Genomic DNA, 16,209 nt, shown 5'->3' on the forward strand with positions numbered 1-16,209 from the left:
TATTTCCTCACTCCCCTTTCATATAAACTTCATGGCCCTGACATGCTTGCCGCTTCTTCACTTGGCGAGAAGAGGGGGAGCTGGTCATCATTTTTCATGAATTCCTATCACTCACTCCTCCATCCAATCAATCCATGACCAAGTCCTGACATTTCTACCTCCTAAAAATCTCTTGAATTTGTGCATTTCTGCCCACTCTGACTGCTCCTACCCTTGCCCATAACACCATCATTTCTTACATGGATTGCAGCAACACCATCTTAACTGATATTCCTGGATTTAGATTTGCTTTCTTCCTATCCATTTTTTCACACTACAGCCAGGGATATCCTTCTGAAGTTAAAATTTGATCATTTTACTCCATGAAAAACCCTTCCGTGGTACCTCACGACCTCAGGATACTGAGTCTCTTCAGAACTTGCTTCTCTCTCTTACCTTACTTCCTCCCCCCCAGCCTCATTCTTGACCTTTCATTCAGCCATGCTGAATTTATTTCACTTCTTGGATTATGCCAAGCTTTCTTTTAATGAGCCCTGCTGTACTCGACCTTTCTCTACCCAGAAGCCCTTCCCAATCTGGACAACTCTGCTCATTTTCTAGGTCTTTACTCAAATGTCACTTGCGCTATGAAACATTCCCTGACAACCTCCCCCTCCCCCAACTACACCTCTGCAAGCTATTGTGAAGGTCCAGGTACGAGAGGGCAACAGGTGTACATCTCATTCAGGCTGATAGGCTGGGGAAGGTGTAATGAAAATACCTGACTGAGAATGAGCAGAGTCGTAACCTCTCTATGTAAAAGTGGGCACTTACATCACACTTCTGAGGATGAATGAAAAGTACGTAAAACACCTACAATGCACAGCTCCTTGGAGGAGCTCAATATATGTCATCTATTATCCGTTTGACAAATGTTCATGAAGTACCATTTGATAGATACTATGGTAGATGCTGAGGCTAGAAAAATTAAAATACGATGTAAACGATTGAAATATAACGTGTAGAATGAGTGTCCAAAGCATAATAGGATATACAGCAGGAGCGTTTGGAGGTGCTAGTCAACATGGCTAAGATTCAAAGGATGGACACCATTTCACGCTGAGACACGCAGGAGTATTCACAAGGAAGGATTTTCAGGGAGAGGGGATAATGTGCGCAAGATCTGGGGCATGAGAGGCCTGGGTCGTTCTGCATGGGACACGTCACGCCATACCGCCGCAGCACAGAACTGGAAGGAGGCAATGAGACATAAACAGTCAGGAGGTGGGGCGTCTCGCAGGATCCTACGGATCTCTGAAGAGTTTTCAAGAGGAGGGTGGCATGATCGGATTTCCGTTTGAGCGAGGTCGGAGCAGGGGGGAGAACAGAATTCCGGGTCAAAACTGGAGTCGGGTGCCTGGCAGAGGCCCCCCACGCTGACCCTGGCGAGCAGGATGCAGGTGGGCGGGAGCGGCGGGCGCTGGGCCGGATGGGCCATCCCCTGGGTGTCAAACAGGTGGAGGGGACGCGATCGGTGCAGGAGGCGTTTCGGTTACTCTCAGTGGTCTAACCGGAACCCTGGGAGGACGGCGGTGGGGACACCCAGACAGCCGTCCGGGGCGGGGGCAGGGACGCAGGATGAGCAGGGTGTCTCTGCCTCCCACGGGGTCTGCAGAACAACGAGGGGGTCTGCAGGCGTGCAGACGCCGAGGGGGCCTGGCTAGCCGGGCTCCGAAGGAACGCCCGCAGGGCACGGCGCTCGGCCGAGCGTCGGGGTGGGTCTGGAGGGCTCCACTCGGGGGCGGCGCCAGGCAGGCGGGGCGGGGAGCAGCGAGGCCCGTCTCCGCGGGCAGCGCTCCGCACGATCCGGCCTGCAGTCCGGCTCTCCCTTCCCCACGCAGCAAGCACCCTTGGCTTTGCGGGTGCGATCGCGGGGGTACGAGTCTGCTTCTCCGCGGCGGCCGGTCCCCGACGCCTCCCGCCTTGCCGGGCCCCCGAGCGCGTGCCCGGCCGCAGTTGGAGGGTCCACGGTGGGGCGGGCGCGCGCGCGCCGTCTGCGCAGGCGCAGCACCTCAGCCCCGCAGGGCCCAGGCGTAGGAGGCACGGGGGCGGGGCGGCGGTTGCCATGGGAGCGGTGGCGCAGGCGGCGCTGACGTCACGGCGGCGCGCTGCCCGCACTGCGGCACCGGCCGGCCCTCAGAGCCCGGGCTGGCGGCGCGGCCCTCGGTCTCGGCCCGCGCGCTGGCGGGGAGCGTGCGCATCGCCTGGCGCCGGCCGTCCGCGAGCTCCTCTCCGTGAGTACGGCGGGCGCCGGGGCCGGGGCCGTCCTGAGGGGAGGGGTCTGCTCTCCCGCTGGGGTGGAGTCTGGGGGCCGCCTCGTCCTGAGGGCGGGTCTGGCCGTGGGGGGCGCCTGGTGCGCCTTCTAGCGCTGCGACACCTTCTCGCCGCGTCTGGGGAGGGGCGGCTGATGTGCTCCCGGTGTCGGAGGAAAGGCGAATTACGCCGCGGCGGTCGTTTCCAGGTGTACAGGTAGAAATGGGAAAGACGTAGACAGGTTAGGACTCCCCGCCGGCGGCTGCGCTGCGTTTGGGCACGGCTGAAACCCTGCTGCCGGCGGCTGTGGCCTCTGCCCGTCCTCCCGAGGATGCTGACCGCCCTTCGCCTGTGGCCTCTGCTCGGGAGGAGGAGAGGATGCTGACGGCCCTCCGCCTGTGGTCTCTGCTCGGGAGGAGGAGAGGATGCTGACGGTCCTCCACCTGTGGCGTCTGTTCCTTCTCCCGAGGATGCTGACGGCCCTCCACCTGTGGCCTCTCCTCGGGAGGAGGAGAGGATGCTGACGATCCTCCACCTGTGGCGTCTGCGTCCTCCCGAGGATGCTGACGGTCCTCCACCTGTGGCCTCTGCTCCTCCCCCCGAGGAGAGGATGTTGACGGTCCGTCACCTGTTGCGTTAACGACCGCTGTCTGCTTGGGCTTGCAGGGACATTGCTTATTGTGGGGACTCGGACACTTTAAAAACATTATTTGGGAGAAATTTAAATACCCAAAGTTTTTTAAACCATATTTAGAATTCTGTTTATTTATGGAGACTATCATCTATTTATTAATTGACTTGTGAATACAGGGTTTTTCTTTGCTTCTTTTTTCCCATGCTGTGAAATTCGGTCGAGTAGTGAATTATCCAGGCCTCTCAGCTTTTTCTCCCTTTGATCGATAGATTATTGGCTGATAATCAGGTGGTTAAAGAAAAAGTAAATTGAGATGAAACTTGTTAATTATGTTAATTTCCCTTCTTGGTATCTGTTAGCAGCACCTGTAAAGGTTTGTGAGGAAAAAGCTTTAAAATAATGGCATATATGAGATTCAGGAATGTCATTTTAAGTCTGACCTTGATTTTTGACAATGATGTTACTAATCAAATATTGGTCATTAATTCTGTAATGTGTTTGCTGTAGTACACCTGAACACTTAGAGATGATTATTTCTGTAGTGTACCTGCTATGTTGTTAAGTAATATTAGCATTTATTCAATTGTGCATTAAACTAAAAAGTAAATAATGTAAATATGTACTTAATGGTGTTTTTATCTGTTGCATAATTATTTTTAATACTATAATAATGAGCATTAAGTAATTTTGAGCATCTACACTGTGCCAGCTGCTGTGATCACTTTGCTTTTCAATTTTTCTTTTTCTCCTTACAATAAAGTAGGTGCCATTTTAATTTCCCAGGGGGAAAAATCCAAAACAAGCCTTAGTGAAATTAAGTAGCTGGCCCAAGGCTGCACATTCAACAAGTGGTAAAACAAGAGTTTAAGCTTGAGTCTTTTTGACCCTCGAACCATTATTACTGCCCCCACCCCACACCCCTTTTAAGAAGGAATACACAGATGAAGAGAGCACAGGCCAGGCCCTCCGAAACAATGGCAGTTTGGTGGGAGTCAGAGAACATTTTGCCCGCGTGAAAATTGAGGGCTGAGGTAGAAGGAGATATGAAGGAGCACAGAGAAGAATTATTTAACTGCCCCTCATGGGTAGAGTGCTCCCCAGAGAAGATCCCAGTTGCATTTAGTGTCAGAGGATAGTTGGAATTTGTTAGAGGGACAGGGAGGAAGGGCATGTCTCACGAGAGAGGTGTGTAATGGTACAGAGGCAAGAAAGAGTGGGGCACATTTGAGGGCCTGCAAGTGATTTCACATGGCTGGAGCATAGAATGTGGGTGGAAGTGTGGCCAGAGAAGGGGAGGTGAACCAAGGCAAGGGGTCGTTTCAGAAGTAGCCATGGACCCAGTGGTAAGGACTTCATATTTTTTCCAGTGGGTGATTGGGAGCTAGTGAAGAGTTTTAAAGAAATGATACCTTCACATTTGTATTTTAGAAAGTCACTCTGATTGTAGTGTAGATAATGATTTATTTTTTAAAAGGGTAGGGTGATGGAGGCATGGAGAACAATCTTAAAACAAACAGCAAAGTCCTTCCGTAGTCTTTTTGTCCCGCAATGCTGCTGCCTCATGTCACTGCCTTTGGGGGTGGGGAAAGACAGTTGGAAGCAGAGTTGTAGAAAGAATTATCTACATGTTTCTTCTGCATGTCTAGCCTTCAATTCATCCCTCCACTTGTGGCTGCCAGGTTTCTGCCCATCTGTAAACAGTCTTGCTCATGTGACTTCCTGATTGCAAATCCAGTAGACACTTCAAAACTTGCAGCAACTTTTGATACCACACAGTGTAGACCACTTCTTTCTTAAAAATCTTTTCCCCTTGGTTCCTGTGATACCTCTCTTTCTCAGTTTTTCACCTGTCTGTCTGATGTCTTTTTATTTTATTTTGTGAGCTCCCAGAATTCGCTTTGGTGCTTGTGTTTCTTGTGGCCGTCACATATACAAATGATGCCTACTTCTTCAGCCTAGGTCTCCTTGCTGGATTACTATATTCTATTGGCTACCAAACATAATGTGATTATAATATATATAGTATAATTATATATTTGTATATTATGTGATATATATTTTCTTCATAAAGTAGTAAAGGCCACCATTTTTGAAGGGCTTGCCATGATCTAGGCATTGTGTTAAGTGTTTTAGTTATATATTCTTATTTAATCTTTACAAAAACCCTATATGAGTGATTTACTATTATTACTCTGTTTTGAAAGATTAGGAAATTGAAGTCTACAGAGCTTAATCTACTGGCAGGTAGAATTGGGATTTGAATCCAAGGATCTGTCAGTGGAGTCTGAGCTTATAGCCGCTTAGTGCCCCTCACGCAGCCAGTTCAGCATGCCCGGTCAGCTCAGTGAGTGTCTCCGTAAGAAGTATCTGTTACGGTTGTAGCTAATGTTTGCTGATTGATACTTGTTCTGTCTAAGGCACTGTTCTCAATCCTTTAACCCTTACAACAACCCTTTGAGCAGGCACTGTTGGACTGATTGTACAGGTGAGGAAAGAAATTTCCTAAGGTCACACAAGTAATCAGAGGAGACTAATTATTCCAGGATGTGTGTTTTAAACCCCTCCACTACACTTGTCCTGTACTGTACTATATCCCAATGCATGATGCTTCTGGTCTCATTATTCTAGTTCCAGAAACATAAGAATCATCCTTGACTCTTTGCCCTGCCTCTTCAGTAGTTTTTGTTTAATCTAAAATGTCATAAATTCTACTCAAGAGAAAAGAAAACAGATTAAGCTCAATATGAGTAAACCTTTTCTTGGTGATTCATAGTCATGACATAGTTCAGCTGTTTTCCTATAGATTGAGTGACCATGGAATACTATAAATATTAAGTCCTTCTTTATATTTTTTTCTTCTCATGTGCTGTCAGGTTTCAATTACTGATGCTGTCATCATACTTACCTTTGCAGCCTCTCTCTTTTCTAATTTGGGGTGGATTGGAAAGTAGATGACCAGGTTTATTAGATCTGTGTCAACTAGAAAGAGTACATACGGGTTCGTCTAGTAAAGTAGAGGAGTTTTTGCTGTGTGGTTTTAGTGATGTCTGCTTTTTTTTCCCCCTAGTTTATTACTAGCTTTTGTTTTATTTATGTATTTATTTATTTGTAATGTCTGTTTTGTCTGTGTACTGGATAGTTGTCACGTAAGTTGACTCACATGATTAGGTGTGTTTGTATAATCATTCTTTTCTTTTTAGCATTTCTTCTTAGACTGCTCTGTCCAAAGTACCTCTAACAGCAGAGGAACATGAGTGTGGATCCCCAGGGATCTGGAGCATTCAGTGATAATTGCTAAGCCCGCTTAAATTATGTCTTTTTTCTTTTTTTGAATAGTCTTCATTTTTATCCTTAAAAACATATTCATATTGTGTTCTAGTGCAGGAATCAATATGTTTTGGACACACCTCCAATCTTTAAATGAAATTGGCAATTCAGGAATATTTATACTGAATTTAATCCATGGTTTTGATAACAATGATGTACACCCAGGTATTTATTTGAGAAAGAAAGTGTGGATGCTTGTGCTAACTTTCTCTACCGTAGCAGCATTTTAGGGCAGGTACAGAGCTATTTAGATTCATTATCTGTGAATATGCTCCTCACAAGCATACTTTACTAATAGTGTATGCTCTTGGGAAAGTCAGTCTTGAGGTGGAGTCTCGTTTCTTCAAAGTGTATTGGAATGTTCATTATTTACTTAAAACACTTTTAAAAGTGTATTAACATACCAAGTTAGATGTTTACTGCCTTTCAAAATTGAAAAAAAATTTTATTTAAAATATATAAATATTTTATTCAAATATGGTCCAGTTTGCTTCACTTTATTTTGGACTCTAAACCAATTCAAGTCATTTATGTAAGATTTTGATGAGAGAACTTAGCTTTATTGTTATAAACTTGATGAGGTAATGGACAATGACGTAATCTTGCATGAAGAATATTTTATAGTTTTTATTTGGAAATTCCATATTAAAAATAAATTCTCTTTGTTTTAATAGGATACTGATTGAGTGAGTGCTTTATATTACAACTCAATACTCTCCATAAGGCTGAGATATGCCCACTGGTAAGACTTCTATGAAACTTATGTATGCAATACATATTATTTATTTATTTTAAAGTTTGGGTTATTTTAAGGGGTTCTTTAACTGATAATGAATAAAGTAGATGTCATCAACAAAATATGATATTTAATAGTTTGATATTCAATTTTCTATTTAATGTTGGTGATTAAGATTATTATGTGTTCGGTGGGTGGCAGTTTGGGACTCAGCTGGACAAGGTAAGTAATAATTACAACATGATTAATTTTTGTTATCATCAAAATGGATGTTTTACGCTGAAGCAGACATCGGCAAATGTTCTTAAAGGGCGGGTGAGGAAATATTTTAGGCTTGGTCTCTGCTACAGCTACTCACCTCTGCCGTTGAAGCACACAGGCAGCCACAGCAATTCTTAACCAAGTGGGCATGGCTATGTTTCAGAAAACTTTATTTGCAAAGACAGGTGACTGGCACAGGAGCTAGAGGAAGGGCAGTACGGCCAGAATGTAGGGATCTAAGGGGATATTTGTCTTCTTTTGAAGCTGTGCAGGTAGGCAGGCCAGGAAGTGAGAACTCTGTAGGGCATGTGAAGGACTTGTTTTATTTTGTCTTAAGTGAGGTGGGAAACTCACAGGGTCTTAAAGCAAGAGAATAACATGATCTGATTTATGTTTTAAAGGGAAAAACAACTTTCAACATTTAATATTTCTTGAATGCTGATTCTTGACTAGGCAAGTGTTAGCCAGTTGTCCTACAGATTGATCTTTGACATAAGTTATTCTTAATTTTACAGATAAGGAAGGTGAAGTTTAGAGATGCTGAGTAACTTGTTTAAGGCCATGGAACTAACAGTGGTAGATGTGCTACTGTGCATCATAAGTAAAAGTTAAGTTAGCAAAGGAGACTTTTAGAGGGAGTCGCCCAAAAGGTAAGAGGGATACGAGTGAGTGTGGTGTCACCAAATCCAAAAGAAGTTTTTTAAGAAGGAAGGACTAGTCAGTTGTTCTAAGATAGCTGGAGAACTCATGCAGGCATTTACAAGACTGTGTTCTTTCACGTAATAAGAATGCAGTTATGTTTATCATAGAGTTGTTTAGAAAATGACGTGAGTCTTTATCATTTGTAGTGGAGAGTGAAGCCAAAGTAAAAACCAAAGTTCGCTTTGAGGAATTGCTTAAGACCCACAATGATCTAATACGCGAAAGAAAAAAACTGAAGAAAAAAATTGGCAAATCTGGAGAAAAACTCTCAGTGAGTAATTGATCATTTGGTAACGGTGACTTATATATCTGCATAAGATTATGACTTTCTTATTAAAACTCTAAGGAACTTTGGAAATTAAATTTGGTCCATAATGTATGGTAAAATCAAGTTTACATTAGCAACATCATTAGTCTTAGAGACTGAGTTCAGTCTTGAGTGCTCCTATAAGAAGGACTTGGACTGCTCAGAGTGACTAGGGATAGTGGAGAAACTCAAAACTAACCACATTTCCCATTTTTGAAGAAAATCAAGATTTTTAATCCAGAATTATGAAGAATTTAGGAAGTAATATTTTCCTTCAGATAATCAATGGCTTGTCTTTATTTAGACTTAATTCATGCGATTCTACACAGCAGAACCTAGAGAAATCAATGGAACCTTAAGGCAATAATTATCCTTTTTGTACTTGAGGTGCACTTTCAAATGACAGAATTTTTGGCGGCACGCTTGAAGGGATTAAAAACAGAATTCCAAGTAATACCAAACAAATCAGCACTTAACTACAACCTGATTCCCAGGGTGCTTTAAAGAGTCTGTAATAGTATCCACATTAATGCACCGTTCACTCTTCAAACCTGTCTCACTATTTCACTTGCACCTTTTACTCTTTTGACCATAATCTCTTGTGTCCACACGCACACACACACACACAAATAACTTCATAGTTATTTGGTACATAATATTTCTTTGGCAAGAGTTTTATGATGAGTTACATATACCCTACGTTTTACCCAGCAAATTTTATCCTATTCTGTATTTTGTCATAGGACTTATTGATTTTAATATTCTATCTGGCAGTCATCAGTGTAACAGTGTATATTCTCAAGTGAAGCAAAAATAAATACTGACATTGGCCAGAATCCAGCCATACACATGTGAGGGATTCATAGGACACAAGTGTACTGCTGCACACCAATTTAGAACTCCTGACAGAATGGGGCAGATTAGGTTTCCCATGGTGGACACTGCCCTAAACTAAATATGCTTCTTCTAGTGGTACCCGTACACAATATGGTTGGAAACAGTGGCATATGGAAGATGGAACATTGCATATTGTATATGTCCTCCCCTTGGGTAAGGTGGTGTACATTGGCAAAAGCAGAAAGAACCCTGGAAACAATTGTCTGCCGGATATTGCTATGGACTTGTTTAGTCAAAGTGTAGGACCTTATCTTTTCTCTCACAGTCAGAACTAGGCTTTGTGAGCATGAACAAAATGCAGTTTAGGCCAAGAATGCTAAATTAAATGGATAACCAGGAAATGGGTCGAAGGCATGTTCATTTACCTAAGGTCCAGTAGAGGTGTTGAGGACACCCTCGTGGAGGTGACTAAGCATAATCTACCCAGGCTCTCTTGGCAAACGCCGGGCCATTCAAGGTATCTTTTCATTCAGACATAGGTACACCAGGAAGAAATATTTAGAAAGAGATTTTTCAGCTCACAAGAAGGATCTATTCCTGGAGGACTTACAGGAAAACAACATATTTCTGAAATGATTTACTTTAAGAAGTAGAGGAGGAATACCTGCTTTTATTTACTACATAACTGAGTGCTTTCTATCTTTCAGGCACTCTTCTAAACATTCTATGTGTATTCACTCATTTTTAATACAAACAACAAAATTGTGAGATCTTACCTCCATTTATAGATGAGGAAACTGGATCACAGAGGATTGAATAACTTACCCAAAGTTACATAGTCAGGGGTAGAACCAGGATTCAAACTCTGACAGTCTGACTGCAGAATCTAGTCTTAACCACAACCCAATAGCACCTCTTTTAATAAGGTCTGAAGAGACAGGACCTCTTCAGAACAAGAACAAGGAATCCCCAGCACAGAATAGGCTGAGATTGAAAAGGAAGGAGGCTGAAATAAGAAAATTAAGGAAAAAACCATAATAAGAGAAGTCATAATAATGGCAGGTTCATCTTATTGTTTTATAACTATGTATCAGGCACTGTGATAAGAACATTACAAATGCTAATTCTCGTGTTAATCATGAAGTGTAGTTTTGCAGGTCTTATTTTGCACATGAGAAATTTTATAAACATCTGAACAGAAAGCACTTAACAGAGATGTTAAACGGTTTGCCAGGGTCATATAGCCAGACACAGCATAAGTGGGATTTAAAACCACAGTCCCTCCATGTTCTGTCTTCAGTTGCTTCCTTAAAACTATATCTCAGTCCTAACACAGTATAATTGACACCATGGAAAAACCTAAGCAGTGATGTGGAAGACAAATTTGAGATTGTCTTCCATGAGAAGAATAACGTATAGAACGTATATGTTCTATATAGGTCATACAGAAATACTTGAGCTACAAGTAAGTGTTTCCAGACAGTACTATGGAGCAGAAACAGTAGAAAGAACATGGTGAAGAAGCCTTCCTGAGAGTAAAAAAAAAGATCTAGGATGAGATGAGTCCATCTTGCATTCCAGGTAAAATTTATGAGATGAGAACTATACTAGAAACTTTTTAATTTTAAGAGAAAAATAAATTTTGTTAACATCTAGACAGAAAAAGAAACATCTAGTGCATTTCAGAATTCTCTCAAAAAACGCTAAATCCAAAAGACAGTGGAGTAGTATTTGTACAGTATTTGGGGAAAAATTGTGTCCCAAAGAATCCGGTCACCTAACTTGTCAGTCACTTATGAGAGCTATAGTGAACATATGGAGTTAGCAGAGAATTACTCCCAGTATTCCCTGCCTGAGAGAAACTACAGTACTGTTGGAAAGTGTGTTAGTTCAGTATGTAGTACCATGTCCAGAGACATGAATCCAAATTAAGAATTTAAGAGTAGAGAATTTGGGGCCAGGGCCATGGCTGAGTGGTTAAATTCACATGCTCCGCTTTGGCGGCCCAGGGTTTCACTGGTTTGGATCGTGGCTGCAGACCTAGCACCGCTCATCAAGCCATGCTGAGGTGGCATCCCACATAATACAACCAGAACAACCTACAACTAGAATATACAACTATGTACTGGGGGGCTTTGGGGAGAAGAAGGGAAAAAAAAAAAGAAAAATTGGCAGCAGATGTTAGGTCAGGTGTCAAACTTTAAGGAAAAAAAAAAATAGAGAATTTATGATCTGAAAATGTATCTGGATGACCCTTGGAACTAGTTAAATGTATAGAACCTTCTCAATTATTATTTATGTCAAAAATAATTACTTAAGATTTATAGGGGCTGGCACCATGGCCAAGTGGCTAAGTTCATGTGCTCTGCTTTGGCAGCCCAGGGTTTCGCTTGTTCGGATCCTGGGTGCGGACATGGCACCACTCATCAGGCTATGCTGAGGCGGCATCCCACATGCCACAACTAGAAGGACCCACAACTAAAATATACAACAATGTAGTGGGGGGATTTGGGGAGAAAAAGCAGGAAAAAAAATAAAAGATTGGCAACAGTTGTTAGCTCAGGTGCCAATATTTAAAAAAAAAACGAGATTTATATTAGAGAAGTATATATAGATAAGTATATATGATATGAGAAACAGTTTGTTCTCAAAGGTTGGGCAAAGTTTCCTAGCTTGCAAAGAAAATGTCTTGTAATGATTCCTTTTTACCTAGGATGTAGTTAGAAGTTATTTTATCCTGGAGTTTGAAATGAGTAAAACAAAAAATATGTAATATGTTAAATAGATTATTATATTTTCACAGTCAACAAAGATCAGGAAAAATGAAATAAAAAAAATATATATATATATATATTTTTAGGAAGATTAGCCCTGAGCTTACATCTGCTGCCAATCCTCCTCTTTTTGCTGAGGAAGACTGGCCTTGAGCTAACATCCGTGCCCATCTTCCTCTACTTTATGTGTCGGACACCTGCCACAGCATGGCTTGCCAGTTGGTGTGTATGTCCACACCTGGGATCTGAACCTGCAAACCCTGGGCTGCCCAAGTGGCATGTGTGAACTTAACTGCTGCACCACTGGCTTAGCCCCTAGATATTTTTTTTAAAAAGGAACAAAAATAATGAAATAAAAAATTTAAATAAGAATAGAGTCTTAGTCATGACAATAAACGTAAATGGTTTAAACTTCCTATTTTAAAAAGCAGATTCTAAATAGATTTTTAAAATATCAGGTATTCCACTTGCAACATTAACCCATCAAACAAAATGACATAAAGTTTAAAAATAAAAGTTTGCAAAAATGTAGACAGAGTTCTAAAAAGAAACTTAGAGTTGTCTCAATTAGGAGTATATATTGAAAGAACAAAAAGACCTAAATAAAATATGAGCAAATTGAATGTAATCGTGTGTTGAAAGAATACTCTGTCTCAGTCAGATAGAGTTCTTCCTAGGAACTCAAGAACAGCTTAATAATTGGGTATCAGTCAATATCAATAAGTGAGTACAAATAAGTTGAATAAAAATCATGTGATCATATAAAAATAAGGGAGAAAAGCCATCATATTTTACTTAGAAACAAGACAATGATTTAAAAAAAAAAATTTGGTGTTCATGTAGGTGACAATTATGTACCCTCAGGTACGTATATGACATGTTGCATATGATTTCAGTAGTTTTCCATGGCCCCCTTTGAGAAGGGAGAGTAGTCCATGAATGACCTATAGGTACACCTCACCTATAGGTACTTCCTTTAAAATCAGGACCCATAAAGGAAGATCTCTTTTCACCTTAACTAATATTCTTGAAGTTTTAGTAAATAGAATAAGACATGAATCATAAATAATGGTGCCAAGCTTTTCTTCAACTAATGTTTGTCTGTATCTACTACATGCCAGGCAATATGCTAAGTTCTTTACATGCGTTGACTTACCTAATGCTCACAAGAATCTATAAAATTAGTATAAGTTGGAGAACTGAGGCTCAGAGATTAAAAAACTTACCCAGGATCCTATGCTAATAAGTAGTGCATCCAGGTCCTTCTGACTCAAGAGCTTGTGTTCATGACAACTGTGCAGTACTAATTCCCTGTTATGCCAGTGGGAGAGTGGGCAAATCCATGACTCTTAGTAAGGAGAACCAGTGCTCATTATTGATAGCCGTACGAGATGAAACCTTTGTAACCTTGAGTTATGAATAAATTTCTCAGGATACAAAAGCATGAACCATAAGAGACAAAAGGGATAAATTTGGCTTTGTGCAAATTCAAAACATTGCTAAGCAAATGAAAAGAAAAGCTTTAGGTTGAGAGAAAATATTTGCAACACACTTTCTGATGAAGTGTATCTAGAACATTTTAAGAACTCTTAGAACTCAGTTGTGTGAAAATAACCCAATGAAAATGAGCTGAAGATTTAACCACTTAACCAACGAAGAGATACAGATAGCAAATAAGCACGTGTAAATATTCTCAATGTCATTAGTAATTAGGGAAATGCAATTTAAAACAGTAATGAGATACTATTACACACCCATTAGAACAGCTAAAAAATGGAAATGGACAATGCTGGGTGCTGGCAAGGATGTTAGCTAACTGGAACTCTTATACATTTGGGCATGCAGAAGGTAGAGCCACTTTGGGAAGCAGTTTGGCAGTTATTTAAGAAGTTAATCGTTTACTTACCATATAGCACAACAATTCCATGTATGGGTATTTACTCATGAGAAATGATAACATATAACAGTTCAAGACTGGAAATAACTCACATGTCCACTAATTGGTGTATGGAGAAATAAAATGTAGTGTTTATCCATACAGTGGAATACTGCTCAGCAATAAAAAGGAATAAACTACCATAAATGCAACAGTGTAGATGAATCCCAAAGCTTCATGCTGCATGAATGAAACCAGACAGAAAAGTCTAGACAGTATGATGCCTTTTGTATGAAATTCTAGACAAGACAAAATTATAGGGACAGAAAGCAGATCAGTGGTTGAGTGGAGCCACAGCGTGGAGTGTTAGGGGTGGTCTTTGTGGAAGAACACGTCGGGTGACAGGAATGTTTAACATCCTGAGGATGCTGGTGGTTACATGTCCATAAGCATTAGCCAGAATTCGTTTAATTATACATATAAATTAGTGAATTTTATTATATATAAATTGCATCTCAAGCTGATTTTAAAAACAGACAAACTAAAGCAAAAACCTAAATGATGCACAGAAAGTAAAGATAAAAGGATGGGCAGAGGTATAAGAGAACATGAACAAGTGTATTTGAGACACTTCAAAATTCAGTCAAAATCTAATCCATGAAATAGTAAATTCCATAGAGGTAGACCTTTTCTTTTACTATAGTACAACAAATCTAGAAATTAATAACAAAAGTTTAAAATTTATAAGCTACTTAGAAATTTAATAACTATCCCATAAAGCATAAAATGAGAAAAAGGAAATCAAAACCACAAAAACAGGATGTTTAAAAAGTAAAGAAATATCAATACAATGGTATGGAATATATGGGATTCCATAGAATTATTTATTACAGTAGTTTTAAAAAATTAATTGAATAAAACAGAAGCATAAATAACAAATGTAAAGTCATATTATAAAATTAAAATGATGTTATTAGTCCAAAGGTTGACAGATCAGTGGAAGAGAGTAAATAAAAAACTGAGCCTCACTTGATTGGCTTTCCCAGGGTTTCATTTTTAAAATCTTTTCTTCTAAACCATAATTCTACTATTTCTAATTTTTTGTTATCTTTTTTCCATTATTTCCTTCAGGAGTGGCCTCACATTTTGTATATATTGCCACTGCATTTCTGGTACTCACTGAGAAAGTAGAAAGAAAAATGTACGGGTGTTAAAATTTGCGTTTTAACATAATGGATATTCAAGGTTATTAGGTATGACTGTATTCATAGAGAGAAGTCAAAAATAAGTCTCTGAACAGATTAGCCGTGATTTTCCTTGTGTGAGGCAGCCAGAGTTGAGCTTTGTGTCCTCTTTTTCTCTTTAAGTATTTTCTGTATTTTTAATGTTTTGTTTTCTAACTTTTCAGTTAAGCGTGTGTTGCTTTTAGAAACAGAAGAGGTGAAAATAAACTTTTTTTTTAAAGGTTGGCACCTGAGCTAACAACTGTTGCCAGTCTTCTTCTTTTTTTTCTTTTTCTTCCTGCTTTTTCTCCCTGAATCCCCCCAGTACATAGTTGTATATTTTAGTTGTGGGTGCTTGTAGTTGTGGTACGTGGGACCCTGCATCAGCATGGCCTGATGAGCAGTGCCATGTCAGCACCCAGGATCCGAACCAGCGAAACCCCAGGCCGCTGAAGTGCAGCACTCGAACTTAACCACTTGGCCGCGGGGCCGGCCGCTAAACTTATTTTTTTTAAGAGAAGTTATTTTTATAAGGTTTGTTTTTAGGGAAGATTTTTTTGAGGATAAGGCTTCATAGTTTATCCTTGAAGAATAGAATTTGGAAATATCTATTAGGTAAGCGAAAGAGTGTTGGGGATGGTAAATTATTGGATATATATTGGAATACTAGTTTTTTTTTAAAGCATTTTTAGATCTTTTAACATATATTAGATATTTTCTAACTACTTTAACATGGGGATTTTCAAAAATTGAACTTCAGTCTTCATTGGTAAGCTCATTTCTGGGAGAATTCCTCATTTTGATAGTGGCTTCCATCTTGGAGCACTTTGGTGTTGTCCAATCTGTTTTTCAACACATCTCCTAAACTTTATTTTCCTTGCTCAAAATTTTACTCCTGACTTGTGCAGTTGCTTTTTTCCATCCAATATGCTTTTGAATTTCTTTCTTGATAACATTGTAAATTCTTATTGTGGTGATCCTATCATTTTCCTTCATTGTTAATTGTTCTGTTTTATTGGATTTGGTGTCTTTTCCTTCATGGTGCAGCTTCCCTTCAGTGTTTGTTAGTTTTTAGTTGTCTGGTTATCTATTTGAGAATCTCTTCTCCTGTTGATTGCTTTCAACATAATCTGCTTCTGCTGGTGGTGAGGGTTGAGCTTACCTGGAGACTGCTGCCCTCTTTCTCTAAACCTAGCTGCTCTCTCCTCTGAGTGCTGCCCTCTCTCTGTACCCAGCTGCT

General features: G+C 40.6%; 2 protein-coding genes across 11 annotated transcripts in view; one reads left to right on the forward strand and one right to left on the reverse strand.

Annotated features, from left to right (window-relative positions):
* The first annotated feature begins 1,220 nt into the window (after nucleotides 1-1,220).
* AHI1 (Abelson helper integration site 1) overlaps nucleotides 1,221-16,209 on the forward strand; it is a 178,487-nt gene continuing 163,498 nt past the window's right edge. For 6 of the 10 annotated variants that reach the window (XR_006890852.1, XR_006890851.1, XM_046677790.1 and 3 more), the window contains exons 1-3: nucleotides 2,155-2,273; nucleotides 6,928-6,995; nucleotides 8,099-8,223. Coding sequence is in view for 6 of the 10 variants with exons in the window: in XM_046677790.1 (XP_046533746.1) it covers nucleotides 6,986-6,995; nucleotides 8,099-8,223 (135 nt within the window). In the remaining 4 variants the exon portion in view is untranslated. Of the gene's footprint in view, nucleotides 1,440-1,605; nucleotides 1,755-2,154; nucleotides 2,274-6,927; nucleotides 6,996-8,098; nucleotides 8,224-16,209 lie in introns of those variants that run through there. The other 4 variants (XM_046677791.1, XM_046677792.1, XM_046677796.1 and 1 more) reach the window with 4 other exon arrangements.
* Nucleotides 2,176-3,497, reverse strand: LOC124246649 (serine/arginine-rich splicing factor SR45-like). Its single transcript, XM_046675047.1, has 2 exons — nucleotides 2,828-3,497; nucleotides 2,176-2,780 (listed from the first exon to the last, which is right to left on the reverse strand). Exons 1-2 carry the CDS (start codon nucleotides 3,072-3,074, stop codon nucleotides 2,176-2,178), a joined length of 852 nt encoding a protein of 283 aa, XP_046531003.1. The 5' UTR covers nucleotides 3,075-3,497.

This window comes from Equus quagga, chromosome 11 (genome assembly GCF_021613505.1).
Source record: "Equus quagga isolate Etosha38 chromosome 11, UCLA_HA_Equagga_1.0, whole genome shotgun sequence".
NCBI lineage: Eukaryota > Metazoa > Chordata > Mammalia > Perissodactyla > Equidae > Equus > Equus quagga.